The sequence below is a fragment of the Hylaeus volcanicus genome, chromosome 2, assembly GCF_026283585.1.
Source record: "Hylaeus volcanicus isolate JK05 chromosome 2, UHH_iyHylVolc1.0_haploid, whole genome shotgun sequence".
Classification (NCBI taxonomy): Eukaryota; Metazoa; Arthropoda; class Insecta; order Hymenoptera; family Colletidae; genus Hylaeus; species Hylaeus volcanicus.
The window spans coordinates 2,385,128-2,408,092 of NC_071977.1; the positions used below are offsets into that span (position 1 = coordinate 2,385,128).

Genomic DNA, 22,965 nt, shown 5'->3' on the forward strand with positions numbered 1-22,965 from the left:
ACAGATACAGATACTGCGCTAGTGGCACTGGACGGTCTATGGTCAGACGCAATTTCATCCAATACCACTGAAGTAGCGCGAGCAACGGTTATACGTGGAATCAGTGGTAGTGGACAGTCTATGATCAGACATGTGTTATGTCCAATACGACTCTTGCCGTATTTCTCTGTGACTCCTACCGTGTGTATCGCCTTGTCAATTGGCCACAGAAAATATCGTCTAGGTTGGTCAAATCGGAAACTATACGGCGAGTGTATTCAAATTAACCGGGCGAATATAAAAAGGAGAACGACACTAAAAAGAATATTTCTTAATACACAAAATTTTCTTACAGCTACCCAATTTTAATACGAACTCATTAGTCGAATACCATTATTGTTTTTACTTAGGAAAACAATTACTTTTCCATTCTTTTGTTACAAGTTGCAAGTTTGTAAATTTCAACATTAATCATCATCGAATCTAAAAATGTCTGTTTACGTCCAAAATCTTTTCCACGTGTTTCTATGTCAATGTTAAATATTTCCTGGGAAAACCTTCGTGCTTATCGAAAATATCGACAAGCAGAAAATACGCGAAGCTAATTCATGGCGAACTGTCTTCAATTTAATGTTAAACATAAAAGAGAAGAAACGAGAAAGCAAAGCAGGCATAAATATGAAAGAAAAGGAGGGAATATGCATATACACGTAACTCTCCCGCCGTACGATTGCATTCGATAAAGGTGCAGAGGTTGGCCAGTATCGATAAAGTCTTCGTCGAGGCAGAAGGCCGTTTACAATAAAATTTAACGAGCACGCTCGCCAGCGATAAGTATTGACGTATTTTCAATTACCAGTGGCAACGTAACCGCGCGTAAGAAACGTGACAGTTATCGGAAAATATTTCGATTCCCGCAAGCCCTTAAACCGGCGTCGGAGCCATCCGTTGACATTGTTTTCTCTATGCGCGAACACGGAACAAGTTTCGCGTGGTCTACGACGTCCTAAAGGGATGATCAAAGAGGTATGTATTCGACATACGACAACAACGATGCCGTTAATGCTTCACGAAGCGTCCATTAATGTTTCATGAGACTACAAGTATTTATTACCGAGGATTAAAATTTAAGGCCTTTTGGATTAAGCAAATTGCAAACACGGAACGACAGTATCGGGAATTAATAACAGTAAATCAAGCTCGTATCTCTGTTTATAAATACTCTGTGAGTTGTTGAATCAAATTTATTTCTGGCTCCTATTTACTTTGCCTGTTTTCGTCCTTCGTCGCGTTTTTCTTTTTGTGTAATTTGGATTTTTATTGCCGTGATAGTGGTTGGAAGGAAGCTTCCCGGATGAAAGTAGTCCAAAGTTCGAGAAGCGTTATTCGTAGGCAGAGGTGAGTAAAATCGTATCCGAAACGTGGATAACGAATAAAAATAATGGACGATTACTTATTAGTGAAATCTATCTATGTTAACGCGTATTTTATTCTAAAACTAAAATTTTTATTTAAAGTGGACTCGAATATAGGTCGCAGTGTCGAGAACACTGCGTAATTTCAGATGCATAAAACTAGTTCCAACTACTCTAATGAATATACTTTTGTACTACCGATATACCAGTGAAAATAACGAAAGTTTTTAAAACTCTAATTAAGGAATATACTTTTCTATTGCTGGTGCGGTATTTAAACATAATAAAAGTACAAGAATAAGTAACGTCTACGCAATTGTTTATCGTTTAATCGTTATTTAAAATTATTTCTAGTAATACTAGATACAAATTTTCCTTACTTTTGCTTAAAAGTCTAGGATAAAGTCACCTGGCTCTTCGAACGCGTTAAGCCCTCTACTTATCGCGAGATTTATTATTAAAAAATGTCGTTCGATAAACGACGGGAGCAAGAGGAGCCTATTACTCCCCCCCATTCCTGAATAAAACAAGTAAAGGTGGGCGCGTACGTCGAAGGATTCAAAATATTCATCCCCCTTTACGAGGGCAAATGTGAAAAGGAACGGGCTCTTTGACGATGAAAGCGTATCCAAGTCGAATGTATAAAATTACATAGGAGTGGCGACCGGCTGTGCTTACACGGAACGATTGCAAACAGTCGATCCAGTCGTCCCCGATTATTTTACGCTAATTATTCGTCGCGAAGCAGAAAATACGAAGCTGTTTGCAGAACGAATTCAGTCGTAACCATGCCGTCATTTTCAATTTTTATTCCATCTTCCATCTTGTTAGTATGATTTATTATATTTCTAAGAGGTAATCCAGAAGTTTGCTTTTCTCGACCTCGTTTATAGTCTCGAAGAGAACTTGAATGTGGGTCGAAATGTCGAGGTAAGTGCATAATTTAAACGAATTAAACCGGTATTCAGGGTATTTTAATTACTGAATATATTTTCGTGTTATCGATGTGGTATTTAAAAGTAATTAAAGTATGCAGTGTTCCAATTACACACTTTTCAAGAAACGTTATAATCGAGCAGGCCGGTTAAGGAAGAAAATTTGGATATTTTATGTAACCTTCTCGTGTAAATGATTCTAAACAGTCGGCCTGAATTTCTGAAGGCCAAGGTTATAACCTTTAATAAAAATTCTCTGATCGTTAACATAATATTTAAAAATAACGAAACAGTCCAATATTAATACTTACACATTTGCAAGAAATACTTTAAACAAGCAATTCAATAATCGTATACAATTTGAATATTTTACACGAATCTCTACGTTTCATATTTTTCATCCAAAAAATTCTCAAAAGTTAACTTGCATTTATATTACATTATTTTCGTTGTGTCACGCGGAGTGTTAAAAATAATAAGTTCTGAAATATTCTTTGTTTACGTAGAATATAAAAGTCATAATTTTAATTATATGATCGAGCCTATATTATTCTAAAATGCCTGGTAACCTAAATTGGTCGTTTGGAACGATTGAGATCTATCGATCCAGCCCTGGTTATTTTACACTAATTGTTCGCCGTGACACAGAACGAAATGGATCAGATCTCTTACCTCCTGGACCTTCCTGTGCACGATGATTTTGTGCCACTGATTATCGTCGAACCGTACTCTGGTTGGCTTTATATGAAGATCTAATCTTCCTTTGGCCAACGTCATCCCCACAGCGGCACCGCCGTCCTTCAGAGACACAGTCAGATAATCATCTCTGTCTCCTGAAACGACACAGGGAGAAAAAACCATGTTACTCGCCGCGTTAATTAAGCTGCAACTTTTAAATTATATCTCTGGCTTTCCTGGCTTGTTATACCAAGCTTTTAGAAACGATTCCGGACATTTTTTCATTTCGAAACGGAGGTTTAACTATGCTTCTCATCGTCCGCTATCGCAGCAAAACGTGTCCGAGTTTGATGATTAAGTGTAACGAAAAATTAATCACGTAGTTAACTTCCATTCGTTTAATGAAGGTATCAAGTAAAAAGGTAATCGCTTCTTCGCAGACAATATCGGAAAGTTATAATCAAAACTAATTTATTACACCAGGATATTAAAGTAACTACTCTATATTCCTCGACTGTTTATATAGAAAAATATTATATTCTGATATTTATTATGTGTAAAAAATCTTGGAATGGAGATGACATTTTTTTATTCCATTTTATTTAATTCTATTAACATGCATTCGAATCCCAAAATCCACGTACAACGTACACCAGTTCCGAGGAGGTTAAAATTCAGGATAGATAATTTCAACGTAACTCGATCGCGATTTACAAAATACGCGGTAGCGGTCATCTTCTGTTAAAAACAATAAAGATAAAGTGTCATTTAGCGCGTCTTAATCCCTTGGCTAGTGTCGAGCTCGGCAATATACCGAAATAATCCGCGGGGCTTTTCGGTTAGGTCGCCGCGATAATTATTAACGACGGGCTCAGTCGTTTTAGCGAGTTCGCCAACCACACAGGAAACTAAAGACACCGAAACTAACGGTAAGCGGATACAAACGATTTATACGCGTCCTCCCAAGACCTAATCCGTTCCTCGATTTCTCTAGTCAATCGCGAAACGCGTTATAAATTTTCTGTTTCATTAACGCGTGAAAATAAATCGTAGAAACGTCGTTCGTATCACATCGTTGTTTAGTAGAATCTAAAATACGGTTTACATTTATAAACCGAACGAATGTATACATATTATACATAAAGTATTTACACACTCTGTAAATGTAGTATATTTCAGTTAGCAAAAAATTGTTGAATTAAAAAAAGGAAACAAACGTACGATAATATGAAAGAAATGGGAGAAATAAACGTAATTTTACAGAAATAACGAGAAAACTCGGTCACACTGGAATAACCCAAAAAAAAAAATTTAATTGCACCGCTGCTTGTAAACACTGCACCTCCTTGCAGGAATTTCCTTTCCTTCCAGTATCATAATATAGTAGATTTAAAATTCTCGTATACTAAACGTATGTTTACTTCCTTTCTTCTTGCCATCCTCGGCATAAAAGAAAGAAGAAGGAATAGAAATTTGCGGATTCTGACGCAGCATTCAGCGAGGAGCGTAATTAACTTTGAACAACGAAGAAAACGAGAATAAGTTACGCGAAATAATAGTACACAGTTTGTTCTTGATCGCAAGTTCCGTTTCAGGTTATCGTTACTTTTTTAATTTCAAGCTAGGTATAATACCATCAGAGGGAACCTAACGTGCAGCAAAGACGCGGAGAATTTGCTTCTCCGTCGAAACTATAAACTCTAGATTTATAACACGCGTTTACAAAAAATATTAGCTGTCCGCGCGGTGTATAACGTAACTTTATAGAGACAGCGTAAATGGCGGAGATAATGTACAATACTTCATACGTTTCGAACAAATTGCTCGCATTTCAGAGTGGAAACTGTTTCACCGTAAAATAAATAACTGTGACAGATAACGAAGATAAATAGCGAATATTCATGAGCAACAAGAGAGTTTCCATATAGAACAATAGCTTACGGAATTGTAGTGCGCGATGCAGCCTATTCGATGGATCGATGACTCTCCCATACTCGATGTCATGACTACCTTCGTGTAAGCAACAAATATGTAACGCATTACAGAAATGAGCGAAACCTGTTGCAATAATAAATAACGAGTATGGGCAATGTATGGGAATTCGTTTGTTACGTTTATTCGATTCAACAGTGACATTTTTAGTAACAGTCCAGTTAAATTTCCTTTCGGGTTTGTCTAGAAAGCAAGCTTTCTCTTAATTCCTACAAAATTATTCTCATTTCGGTGATTCTTCCCGATCGTTTCCTGGAGGAATTCAAACCTCTTCTCCAATTTTCAATTTTCAGCCAAGTCTCCACTCGCAATAACGCCACGATGCACAGTGAATCGAATTGAAATTCGAGGGAGATGTAAAGCTTTAACGCGGAACAACGAAAGCTGACACGTCGACGGTACGATTGGCGGTGCGCTGACGTTAAAATTCAGCGTTTATTCATTTATGGTAATCCTTGACGCGCATCAAGCCTTCAAATGCAAGGACCAAATGAAATATACAAAAAGGAAAAAAAAACCTACGAGAACTGCGAAGATACATCTGTATGTATCAGCGAAGATCCTTCGGGCGACAGTCATTGCGATGTGCATTAAACTCGAGGTGTATTTATTCGCAGAAATCCATATTCAACATTTATCCCATGTAGTATAGTGTTGCATAGATACTTTCGTATCCATTTTCTATGTACAATCGGTGTAAGAAATATTCGTACAGCGACCCATTTAAAATAAATGGTGGAATACTTATTACACTGACTGTATAATAATACATCACGGAAATGAATTTTGAAAATTCTGTGCCTCCTGTTACGTCATTTGTTTTTCCGATTTATTTACTCCAACTAATCGGATCTCTAAACTAACCAAGGAAAACTAACCAAGGAGAAATACAGACAGACCTCAACCAGACTTTGAGATTGACGGTAAAATAAAATCTGAATCGACGGGGTACATAATCTGTACCGTAACGAAGCTGTTCATTAAAAATGTGACAATTCTGGTTCTTATCTTCGCGCGATAATTTTTCGTCGTTCGCGAAAGACGACGACCGTATAAACAAGCGGAGCTAATAAACCACGGTGAGATGCGACCGGCGAGAAAGGAATTTCAACGATTCTCCTCGGCAACACCTGCATCCTGGATGAAAGAACGGGGAAATATAAACGAACCGCTCCATCGGCTCGTATAAATTTTCTGCGTAATGAACAGCACGCCCTTGCTCGCCGCGTACGCGCTCCCTCTGAAAGTGCGATCCTCTCCCAGCCATCTCGTTCCTTCCTGGCATCCCCATTTTTTCCACTGTTCCACTTACGTTTTTTATCCGGCTGTTTCGCTTCCGCTAGTTTCGCCAGTTTAAGCTCGTGACCTCGACTGCTCCGCGCATTGCGCCGTTGTTCGTTAAATATGCCTGCGTCGAAACTGTTTCGCCACCGAAATCTTTAGGGTTCGCCTAAAAGAGCTTCGACGACAAAATGGCGTTTCTTGGATGGACAGAAGCAGAGATCTTCCGCGAGGTGTTAATTTTAACAGACCTTTCAAGAATTAGTCGATAATTGCAGTTATTATTTCTAGAGAACAAGTGTTTGGAATTTTCAAAATTTTATTTTCTCTTTATCATTTTGTCTACCTTTCGTCTACCTATCGGGTGTATTTCGATAATAAATCGGAGAAATAAAGGCCGGGCGATAACTACGACGAAATCGTGAAATAAAATTCGAGAGAAAGTAAAGAAATTTTTCGCTCAATGATCCCAGCGTGAATTTATCGTTTCCAAGCCGGTCGAATAATGGCCATTTCTGAGCATCCTCCTTTCACAGAACATACACACGACGTTCCTTTAAGAAGATAACTACATAACGTAACAGCTCCGGAATAACCAAGAAACGACTCCTTCGAACAATAAAAAAACATTCATACCGCAGAGAATAAAAACGAACGTACCGAGCACATCCACTTTAAATTTTGTCGTCTAGAAACGAGCCATTGACGACGTCTAAGGTTATCGTTTGATCGTTCAAAGCTGGTCCCGGGTCCACGTTATTTCCAATAATCGCGACCCTCCCGGAACAACGATTCGTATAGAAATGTCAGCACACGTGCTGCGTCGCGTCGATCGCGATCGCAATTACCGTCAGCTCGATTTTTCCTGCGCCTCGAGCAACTTGCCAGGTCGCGTTTATTTCCTCCCATTTGTCCGTCGGCATCCCGTTAATGAGCGTCTGGAGATCACGTGTGAGATATTATATCCGATTCGAATTCGTTCCCTCGGAACGAAGTCCTAGCGGCAGAGAGACCGATACGATATCGGGCGGGTGGAGTTCCTTTGGGATTGACGTAGATAAGGAACCACAGGTAGCTGGTCCGCGGTGCTAATTATTGGTTTCGAAAGCTGAGATATTGGCTGAGCACCGCGCGACCATCCAGGAGCTCCTCGATGGGATGAATCACGGTCGTTCCCGCTTTGAGATTAACGCGTCCTCTGTAGCGCGAGAATAAAGGCAACGGTGCTTAGCGTGATTCTATAACGGGATAGAGGAAGTGCGCGGGACAGTGAATGCCGATCGAAAGGTGGAGATGGCTTAGGGCGAGCTAGGGCGAACTGGATATTACGGTTATCAATTTAACGGGTACGTTGTAAGTGGGCGCAGTTATTATTTCTAGAGAAAAGGTGATAGACTGCGGATTTCGTTTTTGACGTACGGTACTATAGGAATTTTGCCAAAAGTATGCGCAATGAATGTCGAATACGTTCTACAATTGATATAATAATATTATTTCATTTTGCATAAGTGCGCATACCTTTCGTCTTAGCGTGTATTTATCATCTTGGTTTGTACCAGAAAAGCATAAAATCCGTGGTCTAGCGATTACGAAAATATAAAATGAATATATAAAATATAATATGTAAAAGGTGTATAATATATAAATTGTTGAAAGACACATAGGATTTTGAGATACCTTCACATTTTAGGCCATATCTAGAGTTAGGAACATTCGATTGACTCGCGTGAGACGCCATATTAAAGGTAATCGAATTTCCAACAATTGCTTCTAACGTTAATTTCGAATCGGTTCGATAGTTTAAGTGTTACGGGCCAACATATGTGAGAAACTTGGATCGCCATGCAAAAATAGAAATCGTCAAATTATGCCCAGTATTTCGTGGGCAAAATCCAATGGTCCCAACGTGAAAGCGTCGAAATCAGTGCTAATAAGTCACTGGTTATCATCGAGTTTAATAGTTGAATTCCTCGATATTCCACGGACGTCGGGCTTTTAATTATCGTACAAAGGACCACGAATCAAATAAACATAAGGCCGGGGTTAACGATTAGCAATCATCTCGTACAATCGAACAAAGCCGTTCCACCACAGCCCTTGAAGGATATAACCGCTTGGAGAGTGTCCCCTCCTCCTCGCGGAGTTAAATTTCACGGAGTAAATCACGAGTTCCTAGCTACCTTTTGAGGGCCACAAGCAGACAATGCTCCTCTCAAACAATACCCCTATATTAAACGGGATTCCTTGCTCGGGTCTAGTGATATAGCCAATCGGAATGCTTTGGCGCCCCAAACGAACCTAAACTCTTCTCGACGTGCTGGTCCTTCGTTTTCGGTTAAATAAATGGTGGATGTCGAGGGCCAGGAATTGTTGTCTATTGGTTGACGAACTCCTGGAAGGGTTGTTCAGTTTACTCTTTTGGTATATTAATAACAATGGAAGTAAATGAAACGCGAGGATCGATGTAATAAACAACGGAACGTCGTTGTAAATATAGATGGCAGCGCCAAGTTGTGGAAATTGGCTTCGTTTCTCTTTTATTTAATATATCAACGAGTATGAAAATCTAAAAGATGAGCGTCAATTTCAAATGACCGATATAAATGTAAACTGACGATACTAACTAAAGGAAAGTTTACGATTCGTAATAAATACATAAACGTAGAAGTCTCTAAAGTAATACAAATCAACTTCCAAATAGAAATATATGCATAGGTATGTGAACGTGTATTTATATTTCCTATGTAAAGAAACATTTTCTCACGAAAATTTAGAAAAACTATACAAAATATAAAAAATATTAAAAAATATAAAATATTATGAAATATAGTCCTCTAAAAAATATACGTACAAGTTTTAATACTGGACTTTCCCTATGCCCAGGAAAAATTCCCAAATGACCACACCTTTTTGCCTGAAATTATTCACACCTCACCTCTGGACCCTCAAATTAAATGGCACGCCCTTGTACAGTGAAACAGTCGAGGAATTCTTAGCTGGCTCATTACTGGAATTCATAAGGGATTCGAACGAAATATTTCATTTATCGTCCAGGCCTGTGGGTTCGTCTTGTTTCGGTCTCGGTTCGGTAACAGCGTGCTGTAAAATTAAACTTTTGCCTTTTCGGGCACGATTCGACGAGTGGTCGGGACCATCTGCAGTTTTAAAGCAATTTACGGAATACTAGGGCGTGCTCAGTTTTTACCCGGCGTGTCTTTGGCTGCACAGAAGCCTGAGAGGTTGTAAGAAGCCGCGACTGCAATGCGACCGAAGCGAATATTTTGGTAGTTCTATGTATATTTAATTTATACGAAAACCCGGCAGGAAGGTTTCGGAGGCGCGATGCGAACGAAATTCATGGATGCAGACGTGCACGGTGGAAATTTAGACGACCACATTATGGAACAGGTTTTATTTTTTCTCTCGTCGAAAAAATTTACACGCGTGGCTCTCGTTCGGTCGATAACAGCACAGTCTGCGACCACGAATTAATTCATTTTTAATGAGAGAAACAGGAAACATTGTTCCCCTCTCGTCCGGGAACGATTTCCAGCGACGGGTACGATGGGGTTCGAAGTTGTTAATGGATTATAATTTTCTACTCTGGAACGAGGTACGTTCTTTTTTTTTTTTTTTTAATTTGTTAGTGTTGCGATTGAAAGGAAATTAAATGATGCAAAATATAGAGGAATAAACAAAAAAATACGAAGATAAAGTGTTGGATGAGATTAAAATACAACTAAAATTGAGTTGGCTGAATTAGTTTGGATAATGACTTCGCACTTTGTTTCTTTAATTCGTGAGTTGTTAATAAACTTACCGGAGTAAAACAGAAGTCCGCTATGCTGTCTCGTTTTGAATTGCAAAATGATGGATTCGTGCGTGCTGAGAACTGGATTCCCCTTGCTCAAATCTATCGTGAGGTACTCCGTTCCTCTGAAAGAAGCCTCGGAAGGTGCTTTATCTGTAACAAATGAAATTCAGAATTCGTATTTAGTACAGCTAAAAATGTAAAAATTTATTTACGAATGATAGAAAAGAAAATAATAATTGAAGATTTTCTTTTCTTTGCAACTTGCTCTTAACAAACAGAGAGAATTGTTTCGTTTTAGAAATGTTCATGGAAACCACATAAATTAAGTAAGTAAGTCAAGTTAAACAGTAACAAAAAGGTTAGGCACGAAATTAAATTTATTTCTACGAAAGATTATTGTAAAAACTTTTCTTTATTCACGACGATTTTTTCGTCTTTATACAGACGAAAGGGTTTCAGAAAAAGTGTCTGGAAATTACGATGAAAAATTTGTTGATGCAAGCTTTCACTTATTTGTAGAAAAAAAAAACCGATTTAGAAAACTCGTCAGGTATACGTGGAATTCCGCGCAACTTTGCTAACGCGTCTGACCGTTACTCGTTGTTTCTACTCGCGTTGGAGTTCGTAATTATTGACAGCAGTGTAGTATTATCTGTTTTAACTACTTCTAACTAGTTGGAAGACAGTAATACAGAGGGAAAACAGATAATATCGTAACGTACCATCGGGGTTTACAAAGTTTACGAATGCAAGTAGAATTAGCGAGCAATGGACGAACACGTTAGGTAACAAGTAACAAGTCGCGCTGAAGTAGAAACATCCGGTAAAAGTCAGACGGTGGAAAAGTCGCGGTGAAATTTATTAAACGGTTTCTTTAGAAGGTACAAATTCATGTGAATAATATTTATATTCAACTATTAGCCGATAATCATCGATCTTGAATCTCTAATTGGTAGATCGTATGCTTCTGAATTATATTTTTTATTACAGGAACAAATTCGATTCAGATAGCGTTAATTCTTTCTCTGAATGTACTGTTTGTTGTTCCTTCGTAATTTGATAATACTTCAGCTACGTTTCGGAACTTACAGTTACATTGTAAAATACAACGTGTATTCCGTATTAAATTATTGCAACGAAAAACGTGCTATAATTATTTACCATTCTCCTTTCATTTCCGAACAATTTTAAACAAATACCCCCACGCCTAACCGCGCCACTGCATCCTCGTCAACTCTAAACCTCGTTTAGTGAAAGCTACCCGCTTCTAAACACCCCCAACTAGCGCAGTTTCTGTCATTGATAATCTAACGAACTCGGTACCGCGCCTAGGAAAATTCCTTTCGAACATTCACCGCCGCGAGAGGTCTAAATGGAAACGTGCCCGCGACTCTGTCGAAATTAATAAAGCCACGGGCGGCGAAGATGCGTTGGCTTTAACTTCGAATTAATTAAAACCAACGAGCGGGGGAACGTTCGCGCCGCTACGTTTTTTCACCTTCCACCCCCGTTTGATACACTCGAGGTTTTTAATTCAGTCTCGAGACGTCCGATCTCGCGTCCGCGGCCAGCGCACGGCCGCGCTGGCGCGAGACCTCTCTCGTTATTTTCCATCGTCCCATTGTTATCATGCGACCAAACAAAAGTGCGCCGAGGCAAGGCCGGGCAAAAAGGCCATAAGACGTGCTTTAATGGCTTTGGAGCCGCGCCAAATCGCGCCGCTCCGGGGTTGAATGCACCGGTGTCGCCGATTGAAATGTTCATTACCACCGCAAATCATCCGCCAATCCGCGGGGGAGGGAACCGATCCCGACGCTTCCACTGGGGCGTTAGCAGTAACAGTCGTGACAATTTTGCGAGCCACTTCGGAGCCGATAATTTCATTAAGCGAGCCCCCGCGATCTCGAGAATTAATCGGCTTGCGACTTCTAACTGGATTACGCTGGCCGAACATCTTCCGAACGAACCCGCTTCGGATCTATCAAAAGTAGTCGATTCGACTTACGTCGTGCCCTAATGGCGGAATCGCGCGAAAACATTTCGATACTTGGACGAGCGACGTGCGTCGAACCGTCGAGGGCATGGAGATATACTATAAAAATGTAGACCGAGCACAAATTGCGAATGTGTCAAAGACGTATGAAGATATGCCTTTCTACTTAAAATACTCTATCGGAAACGCGCTTATGCGATTGGTAATAATCTGGATTCGAGGACAAACGATATATTTCCACGTCATCCAATGTAATTAAGAAATCTTGAAATTAGAATTCTGAATCGTAGTGCTAATCCATGTATAAGATTGCTCTCGTGTCGGAACGTTGCGCACATTGCTTTCAATTTGAGCTTTTCGTAGGTGGATGCTTACAGGAGTATGGTAGCTCCATTACGAGGACGTGAAATATAGTAGCAATTTGTGTTCCTAGCTTTAAAATAAATGGGGCAGCTGAAGGGGTCAAAGGAAACTAAGAGGTTCTCCACAAGGGCCTCTAGGATTTTATTTCTTAACAACAAAATCCTCTTGTCAGTGAATTCGTGATGATTTTATTCTAATCACGTAGACTATCACTCAAAATAACGAAAATTATTCCATACCATTTCTGTATTATTAAAAACCTTGAAGCTCTTTTTGAAAAATTCTTTCTTATCCCAGGATGATATCTATCTAAATTTCACACCACTTTTGTCTTATGAACACATGTCTTTTATCTTAAGAAGAAATAAAATGCTGAAGCTCCTTTTGAAAAATTTTTTATTACCTCGAGCTAATATTTGTGTCTTACTTTACCACCTCAAAATAATATCTACCCTATATCCTACACAACTTCTGCCTTGCCAAAAAGAAATAAGATCCTGAAGCTCCTTTTGAGAAATCCTTTATTACCTCGAGCTAATAAAATCTATCCTCTTAATTCAGATATCCTTCCACGAGAAACGATTACTTGCCACGAGTCCTGGTTTAAAGTACACTACCAGGTTTAAAGACTCCCCATTTGACGCAGCACGTTGCTCACTTTCTCGTCTCCTACCCCTTCCTGTCATTTCAATTCCCGCAAAAAGCCGTGCACGCGTATCAAAAGGATCGCCAAGCTGTTCGCGATTGTAGCGTCCTCGCTGGTTCGCAGAAAAAGCCCCGGCTATCCAGCAGAAGATCACTTCCACGATTCTCATCTCGTGTCTGAGAGCCGCGTAGACGCGCACCCACACGTGACACTCCCTTCCAGTTTAAAGCGAGGACACACGCGGAGGTGTCATTAGCCGCGTCCAAGGGTAAAATCCTCGGAATCCTCTTTTCGCTCTCCCGGTTCTTGTGCTTGTTCGTTTTTGTACGTTCCACCCCGGACAGGGCAAATGAATCGCCTCGGAAACGACGCAACGAAGGAAACGACACCCTGGACCCGATCCCGTTGAACAAAAGTAGTTTGCATCGACTTCGTTGCACGCGACGCGACAAAAAAGCTCCATCGACGATGTCTGGACAATCTCTTCGTAAATTCACTCTCTCGCGCAGATTGTGAATTATTTAATCGATCGATAGTCCAGGCTTCATTGGTGAAAATAAAGTGGACGAGCCTTCTTCGTTAGGAAGTGAGATGATCGAGTAATTATGACGTACTTCGCGTTCCATGAATTTTATTTGATTCTTGGGTAAATAATTTAATATATTCATGAATTATTTACTGTTCGAGACAACGTCATAGCGTGAGACGATATCATGGGTAAATTATGCAAAGTTTTACAGTATTTGCAATTGACTCATTCGGGACTAGGACGCTGCAGAATTATAATTAGAACTCGGAGGAAGTTTCCTCGCCTCCAAATGGCTCGCAAGAACATCTCGAGCAGAGAGATTAGAACCTGTACTTAGCGTTAGATCAGTTTCTAAAAGTAGATTCTAACATTCTATTCTAACATTCGTATTGGAAGTTCCAGCAGCAGCATTCATTGGGTTCCTGTCGCTGAAAGTCGATCGAGCTTGCGAATCGAACTTTTTGGACTCTCTTTAGCGCGAGAACTCCCGTCGAAACTTGCGTTTGTGAAACGCGACTTCGTTTAATAATAGCGACTTCAATTGTCCTTTGCATCAATTACGAGTTTCGGTAATACAGTGGTGAGTGTATTAAACGGGAGGAATCAATTTATGCGAAAGAAATTATTTGGTTTCCGACTGAAAGGAAGAGATGCGAATGCGCTTTCAAGGTGAAACGAAGCATACGCAAGAAAAACGATGTCGTAAGTAATTTGTTCTCGTTAAACAAAGTTCGTACACGTCGACTATTTTCTTAATTTATTAACAAAATTTGTATATTTTAACGATCTTACCATGTGCAGAGAGAAAAAAGGAAACCCTTGGTAAGGTAGAGTGCTCTATCGGTAATACAGTGGACTCTGTTGGTAAAACTCGGTAATGTAGAACTCTGATCGAAGAATTTATCGACATCTGCATTATCAACAGGACAATTTTTAGTATCGCCAGAGTACTCTACATTATCGAGCCTATAAATTGGTTACTCTATCTTGTATTATATACAGTGTATCGGTAGACATTTTATAATAAATTAGTCAGAATGTAGGCCTAGATATTATTTCCCCGGATTCGTGTTCTTTATTAACTTAAACGTTTACACGAATGAAAATATTTGTCTGGACGATACTCCCCTCCGAAATGAACACAGCGTCGCAACATTAAGCCACAAAGAGATAGAAGAGACTCTGGCGAAACTGTTCTCAAGCGAAGGGAGGACAGAAATAATGGAGACAAGTAGATAGTGTTGTGTTTATGCTGTTCTTTAAAGTTTCAAGTATACGAGCGCCCTGCTACGGTAAAATCAGGTTTAAAGGGGATATACTGTGACGTCCTGTTATTTGAAATTTAGGGCGGCTCGTAGACATACATTTTTTACGAAAATCCTCAAGCGTTACGTACTCGTAAAGAATAACAAGTCGGGTCTGCAGAGATTTCTTTGCCGTGTCCAAAGCATTCGCGCTAAATAAGAACCAAGGAAACTTCGGGAAAGCTCATTAAAACTGAAATTTCGTACACTTGGAAACGCGCGGAACAAAGATGAAAAAGTGAACGTAACCCCGAAAGCCGAAACAGATTTCACTGGGAACAGTTTTGAAACTCGAGGATCACATGAAAATTCATAGCTGGGGGCAAAAACTTTGACAGACGATCTGCATACAAGCTGCGCTCGGAACTTTTCCATAGGTGTTTTCTCTGTTTGTCTCTCAGCTGAAACAGGAAATTAAATTCTGCGTCGAAGAAACAATAAATAGCGAAAGAAATTGAAATAAAGCGGCAGGATTAACAAAATTGTTAATACGGATAGAGTTTCCACTGTTCTTTTAAAGTGCGCGTATAGTCACGGTACTTCTCGATATTAGCTTAATGAGACCAACCTGTTCGCAAGGACATTAAGCGAAGCATTTACTTTTATGGGTGTTACTGAATTTCAATGTACTGATGTTGGAACGAGAAACTTTAACTTGTACTCAGAGTTCAAACTTCTTACTTCCCGAACATGGCAGGAAAGATTGGAATGGCTTCGAGGCTACAAGAGACAGATCGTATTTTTCCTTAAAAAAATTCATAGTTACCGTTGAAGGCTGAATGAATATATAGTAAAAATTTGGAAACTCTGTGTTTCTTCAATGGCGTTGGTTCGACTGCTCGCAAAATGGCGGCGTTCGTCGGTACGCCGAATCGGAGACCGATGTCCCATAAATCCGATCGCTGAACGAAAGAAATTCGCTCGGGAACGAGCGTCAACTTTCTTCGTAATTTAAACGGTTGCGGTGCTTCGAGGGCGTGTTTCACAATTAGTCGATGCAGCCGGGCTTTAACGTCGTTTTCGCTCCTCGGATCCCCCGTTTCGCCCCGGTTGCGTCACTTGGTGCTCGGCTTCGCTTCTTCCCAGCAAAAGCGAAGGCATCGCGTGCTCGGAAAGTTTTCCAGGAGCAGGTGGCGTGTCTCAGCTGCTGGCCAATGAATGGGGAATCGCGTTAGCGTTAACCGCATGTATTTAATAAGCTTCACCCTCGGCCGGGTGCGTCGCGTTGAATCGCCTCGACCTTCCTGACACCGTCACTCTGCATCCTGTTTCGCTCGGTTGAGTTTCGTTCCTCTCAACCATCCCTGTCGCGTTACCGTACGCCGAAACCGAGCACGTTTTATGAATTTTTTCTCGATGACAGGGCTCGATCACTGGTTATTTCAGCCAAACAGAGTTTCGGTTATCTTTATTACAATCTATATCACAATTCAAAGTCGGAGTGTTGAGGGGTAATTAACCTCGATTAACCTTCAGTTTAATTCTAAGCATCGTCTAATCCTAAACTTCTGTGAAATAAGGGTTTCTTCTTAGATGTCCATTCTGTTTATAAATTCATTTCGCAATACAGAAATTTATATTCGATTGTGTGTAATTACGTTCGATTTGTATAATAAACATTTTTTTTTTTCTGTTTAGTATCCGTCGCTACCAGTATTCCGTCGCTTTGAACTCGTAAAATAGACCATTCCTCGGTTATATGAGATCGAGCAAACCCAATTGAATTCCATATTAGCAAGGGACCATCCTACATTTTGTGGGTTTAGAAAGGTTTTCAAGTTTACTGTGCGGGGCGATGTTTGTTCTGTATTCAGCGGGTACCTGAGCTAAAGCTGTCCCGACCCACATGTGGGTCAGCGGACAGTCATCGCGGTAACAGTTTCGCAGCCAACGATTCTAGCGCGCGACCTAAAACTGAGAGCCGCGTGCAATTTAGAAAAATCTATATTTGGCTGCTGCAGGCTTCTAGAACCGAAAATGGTATGAAAATAAAAAAACGAAATCGTGCACGTAGCTGTATGAATTTTAAAGAAATCGACGTGCCACAAAGCGGAACAAGTACAACGTCGATCTTATATGTGTGCGGAAAAATGAAAATTCGGAAAGCGGAAGGTTCGAGTATTAGGAAGTGTGTGAAAATAAAAAAAAATCGAATAAAATCGTGGTCATTTTTATTTCGAGTCAACAATTTGAAAGTTCTCGCCATCTGACGCGTCGGTGTCTATTTTCCCGTGTGTCAATTTCCTCTCGAAAACTGCGAATGAAGTTCGAATAAAAATACTTGCACGAAACGCAGCATCCTTTTCCCCGTTTTAATTCAGCGAAACGTTATTATTCGTTCCAGCGAAACGGCATCGCGCTTCAAAGTAACGTCGAACACGATACAGACGTCGACGCCATTTAGACGACGCGACGCCCGACGGCTCGATTGTTAGGCAATTACGCCACTTTGGCGGATGTTCGCGAATTTCTCAAAAAGTTGCGACATTAATTAAACCCGTCGAGGCGCGAAGCGTACAGGCGTAACGCGTCCAGGATATTCAATTCGCACGAAAGCCGCTTAATTACGGACGGTACGGGCCACGTTAATTACACGATACTTACGTTCGCCGATGGAAATTAGTATCAAATCGAACGATCGATGCGAAAAGATGGAGGATCGGGCGGCAAATAATCCCCAATGGAGCAAAACCGACTGCGCCACACCAATTTACCTGATATCGTGTAATTATAGCGACCACCAGATACGTCAGAAAATCATCCGTTTCATGGTAATTGCCCTAAGTTAATTGGCAACTATGTTACTAAACATTCGACAGACGATTAGTCGATTTTAGGATTTATTCTCGAAGGCATTCCTAATCAATTTGACACGCATGATGATTTACGATGAAAGTGGAAACCGTTTATTGTGCAATATTTCTATTTGACTTCGCAAGGGGCAAATAATATTCGTAATAATAAATATTAGACTTGCAAGACTCGACAGGCTAATAACTAATATCTAGAACTAGAAATTAGCTGACAATATTCCTGCGTGCATTCCATGTTTTCTGTTTATCGTTTTGAAATTTGATTTCTACTAAAATAGAAATATGATACAATCGAATGTATTCCATGATATAACGTAAGAAACATGATGAGTAGTGTTACAACAATATTTCCAAATTTATAAGCAAAATATTTCCTCTATTTTGCTTTTTAATGTTTAAATTCAATCTATCATTTCGATAAATCATTCAAACTGTACATTTTACCTTATACGTGTTCTACATTTACCGTACCTACGTCCCAGTCTACTTACACCCGTTACAAGACGGAGCAGTAGAAAAAAATATATTTTGGAAGCCATGCAACTTTTTGTCCCCCATTAGATCTTCGTTCGAGAATTTGTTCAATGATTAATGAGATATTGACTCGTATGACTCGAATGCCACGGTGATTTGAGTACACTCGAACACATGTGCGCTCTCGAATATGCATATCGTCTAAAGTGCACTAGAAGCAGACCGATCCAGAAATCTTCGAAATACGGATACCTGGCCTGGACAGATTTCGTCGAAATACGATTCCTCTCTCAAGTTAATATTCAGTTGGATTTCAGATGGCACACACCCATAAGATATCACTGTTATTCCCCCAGCATATCGAAGCCAGATAAATTCCGGGAATGAAACGCTATGGGTGGGCGAACGAATGCGAGCAAACTCGCGCTTGTAACTCACGTTACAGCTGCGCCGGTATTTTACCGTGCGATGTAGTCTCGCTTTACGGCTATAGTGAATTACATCTTACCGGAGAAATCCGTATGGACGACCTAAGGACGGGTCGCCCTTTATGCGGAGAAGCGAACGATACACACCATCGCTAATCCGTATTAATCGCCTACCATTCATTAGGAAGTCAGCGATGGGTATCCCTTCTCTGTAGGGGGTGCTCAGGCCGCGTAGCTTCGCACCTGGCGCACTCGCACGATCAATCGCGCCCACTCCCATTTTACACTAAATCTCCTAGCCTGGACTCCCTCTGTTCACCCGTTGGAAGACAATGACCAGCCGAGCTGGGACCCTAACCAAGTACCACCGTACATGCTTCAAACAGCCAGTAATGAAAATACACCAGAGTGCTGAAACTTCCGAGGGTGTTCCACCTCTCTGCGCCTTTCTATCGAGTCTCAATCGTCTAAGGTGGAGCTGCAGCTCCTCGATTAAATTATCTTCATCTGTTATGAGACTTACACGGAAGAATTCGTTCAAAATATTCTTGGGTTGGATTCAATGAAACCGGGGGAGTTGATTTAAATTTTAATAGTTGCTTGGAATATGTGTAAATTGTTTATTTCGTCGAGTTGTTGGTGTATATCAGACACTTGCGACACCCCACGATATAGCCTGTATTATTTCTTTTATTCCGTAACGTGTTACGTTCCGCATCAGAGAATTTAAAAAAAAAAAAAATGATTCCTTTCAATTCGCCTCTTTCAAACATTTAATAACTCGCAAATTATTCGGTCAATTTTTCGGGAGTCAGTTAAAAAAAAATATATTTTGGAAGCCATGCAACTTTTTGTCCCCCGTTAGATCTTCGTTCGAGAATTTGTTCAATGATTAATGAGATATTGACTCGCATGACTCGAATGCCACGGTGATTTGAGTACACTCGAACGCACGTGTGCTCTCGAATATGCATATCGTCTAAAGTGCACGTCACAATTGGCTCCTGAGACACGGCGCTTCGAAGCCTGCTGTTCGAAATATGTAGGAGACCGAACGGTCGACCGAAATTCACGGAAAAGCTCTGATCTACTTCTTCCTCGGAAGTACGCACGTCGCGACTGGTAGCGGTAAAAAAGAAACGCTGACTCAGCGTCTGTCACTGACCACCCCTAAGTGCCGGGCTTCGAGTAGTTCAGCGAGGGCGTAGACCGAGAGAACAGTAAAATATTCCGCATCATCTTGACTTTAAATATCTCGACCAAGCAGTCGCACGTAGCGGGACCGTTTTAGACAAATTTGGAAAATTCTAAAATTCAGACCCTCAATTACCGTTTCGGATTCTCAATTCATCGTGGTATTGATTGTCATAAAAAATAAAATATATATACTTAGGTTAAATTTCTTAGGATTCCAAAGCAAAATATAAAAGTCGTAGTCTAAGGACTTTTGAAAAATATTTCCAAGTGATGAATAGTAAATTCCTTTTAGGTAAAGTTTACCTGAATTGACCCAGATCGAACAATTCCTTGAATTGTAACATGTATAACAAGCGAATCGAATATATTTTTACTAATTTTCATTTGGAACTAATAAGTATAGCAGTCTACTATAATAATAACAGTCGTTTGCTGAGATTAGTATTTAAGGTGCACGATACGAACAATCTTCAAGGGATAAGTTATTGTTGAAATTGGTTCAACGTTCCGGGAGAGTTGATGAGTCCAGTCGAAGGATTCTCAGCCTGGAGGCGTACGCTAAGACAGCAGTGTTATGCTAATCACGACACACTAGGACAAATATAGTCAGTTCGTTAGCTAGTTAGTAACCAGCAGTCAGACTCCTGGAAGCTCTCAGGCTTCTAACAAATCAATTGTCAGTCAGCTGTCACACGCGCAGAAAGCGTGCACGAATTAAGTAAATTCGGGACGAAATGATCAACAATGATTTTTCGTGACGTTGTATCTTATTTAAATCTGGACAAAGTTTGCGTTTAGCTTTTCCTTTGTTTTGGTTGTAGGATTCGAAGAGGAACTAAATAAAGTGGAAAAGTAAAACGAACAATGAAAATGATATTCGAGAAAGAGATTTTGCTGATATATTATATTCAAATGAATGCAAACAATGTTAACGATCGCGAGTACAATTAAGATTACTTTCTCGTATTTGATTTGAAATTTCACTCGAATTTCTTGTGATATAATGCTGCAGCGTGAACTCATTCCAGACATTTCTCTGATTTTACTAAACTTTCATCTACACGCTGCCACATTTTTCACCTGTAACTATTGCTGCTGATCTTTCAACGCACCCAAGCCATTCATACATGTACTCCATTTGCATAGATTTTATCATCTGTTCATATTTTACTTTCGCGTCACGTAACCACGATACCACTCGCGTGATTTCACTTCCAGAGTCTCTCTTTCCTTCATTTCAGAACTCACGAACGATTCGCAATTATATGCCGCACTTACATGTCCCCTTTATTAAAATTAAATTATAATTGCGGGGTTACTTACGGACCGTTGTTGACTGTAAATAATGCAATAAGGTGATGCAATCGAGGTGATTTAAAAATTTAACGATATTACAAAATCTAATCGAATCACAAGAAAAAGGACTTTTTAAATTTCAATTTTTATTTTCGAAACTAAACGCCGGATGAATAAATTGTACATACAGAAAAGTTTCGTCTCGTCATACTGTATCAGGAAATATTTTGAAAGCATTGATTTGCCCGTAGTACACCCCGTGCAACATGCAGGAAAAATCGTGTCGCGTTGAAACGGTTCGTTCGCAAGAATATAAATTAAAAAGAATCTAAACGACTCGTGGCACCCTACCACGAACGTAACTATGAAACCTGCCACGTCCTCGATCAGCTTCGAACTCGACAGATTCCCTCCCTGAAAAAAAGACGCTTCGTTCCCGCCAGCGGAGGGTTGACGTCGCTCAATTCACCGCGAAGATCCCTAAGGACGCTTCGGAACGCGGAGCCTCGAGTGAAAACCTCGACGCGAATGAAAAGGCTCGCGGTCTCAGAAGATCGCGTATCGCCGAGAGATTCGGCTCGACGAAAGTCGAGCGTAATAAAGCTGGTTAAGGAATCCCGGGGAGGACGCCGCGGTGGTTGGTCCGAAAAGGAAGCGCAGTTCCGGCGCTTTTATTACGGCGAATAACGAGCACCTATCGTCGGGGAGGCAAAAAGTCACGATGGTAGATTTTAATAAATTCCAAGGGCTCCGCGAGGCGATAAAAGTGGCATTAACTGTGTCGTTCGATCTCATTTGCGACGTCCTCGTTCGCCTGCCGTCGTCGGCGTCGTCCGCGCGGGATTAGCCGAGTAATCTCTCGGAGAGCCTCGAGGACGGAAGTAACGAGATCCCTGGGGAAACGAAGACCCTTTTCTCATCTTGGAAGTCGTGCTCTTCGACGCGTTCCTTTTCGTCCGGGCTTCCATTCTCCTCCTCCCGCGTCCGAGGCACGTGCGGAAAAAGAAAGCTTTCGAGCAGGAATAAACTCTCCCCTTTTAAATACGAAGTTGCCGCTGCTCGGTTTCGCCGAGGTGAAAAGAGGAGCGCCGGAAGAGAAGAGCATTCCTTAATGGAAGTCTGACACCGAGCCCGGGTTTCGAGGCGGTTAAATGTTCGACTCCCTCCGCCTGTAAACTCCGGCCGCGAACAATTGCAACGTTCGATAAATATTTAGGACTCCCTTTAAACTTTAATCATTTTCGACTCGTGACTCGGGGGCGGGGGAGAACGGATGACGGTTTGGTCGAACTTTTAACAGCTCCTGCGAGGGGTATTCGGGTTTCCGGGACTGCGAATGGAGCTTCGTGAATTTTTTCACGGGGTAGTCACATTTTTAAATAATTCCGGGACGCTATCTCTCCGAATGGTATTAACCCCAGGATCGCTTCTCCAGGGTCTCTTATCTCGGGGTCAGTCCGTACTGCATTGAATTTAATGTAGAGCTTTGAGTTGCACGAATTGCGCGAAGTAAGAATAAAGTGAATTGAAAAAAGTATCGGTATATGGATATATGGTGTCACCTCCTGTCCTCGTCGCTACAGGGATCACGCGCGTTTGCGAATTTCTTACAACTGCTCGATCCTCGATCCGCCTATCGTATACAGGATGTCCCACCTCGACTGTTATAAAGCTACAACTCCAAAACTATCGGCCTTGTGCAAAAGTGCAAATATGGAAATTGCATGGTAAATCCACCGATAAGGAAGATATTAGACCGGATATCAAACCAGTCTCCCTTGAATAGAATGTACAATATCTCCGTTATTATTGATTCTGTGAAAAATGT

The 22,965-nt window shown here is 40.7% G+C and overlaps 1 protein-coding gene across 1 annotated transcript in view; it reads right to left on the reverse strand.

Moving 5' to 3' along the window:
- The window catches only part of LOC128872715 (neurexin-3b), a 347,065-nt gene that overhangs the window by 153,698 nt on the left and 170,402 nt on the right, over nt 1-22,965 (reverse strand). The window contains exons 5-6 of the mRNA XM_054115691.1: nt 10,101-10,244; nt 3,002-3,162 (exon numbers count right to left, since the gene is read on the reverse strand). Coding sequence (XP_053971666.1) covers nt 3,002-3,162; nt 10,101-10,244 — 305 coding nt within the window. The remainder of the gene's footprint in view (nt 1-3,001; nt 3,163-10,100; nt 10,245-22,965) is intronic.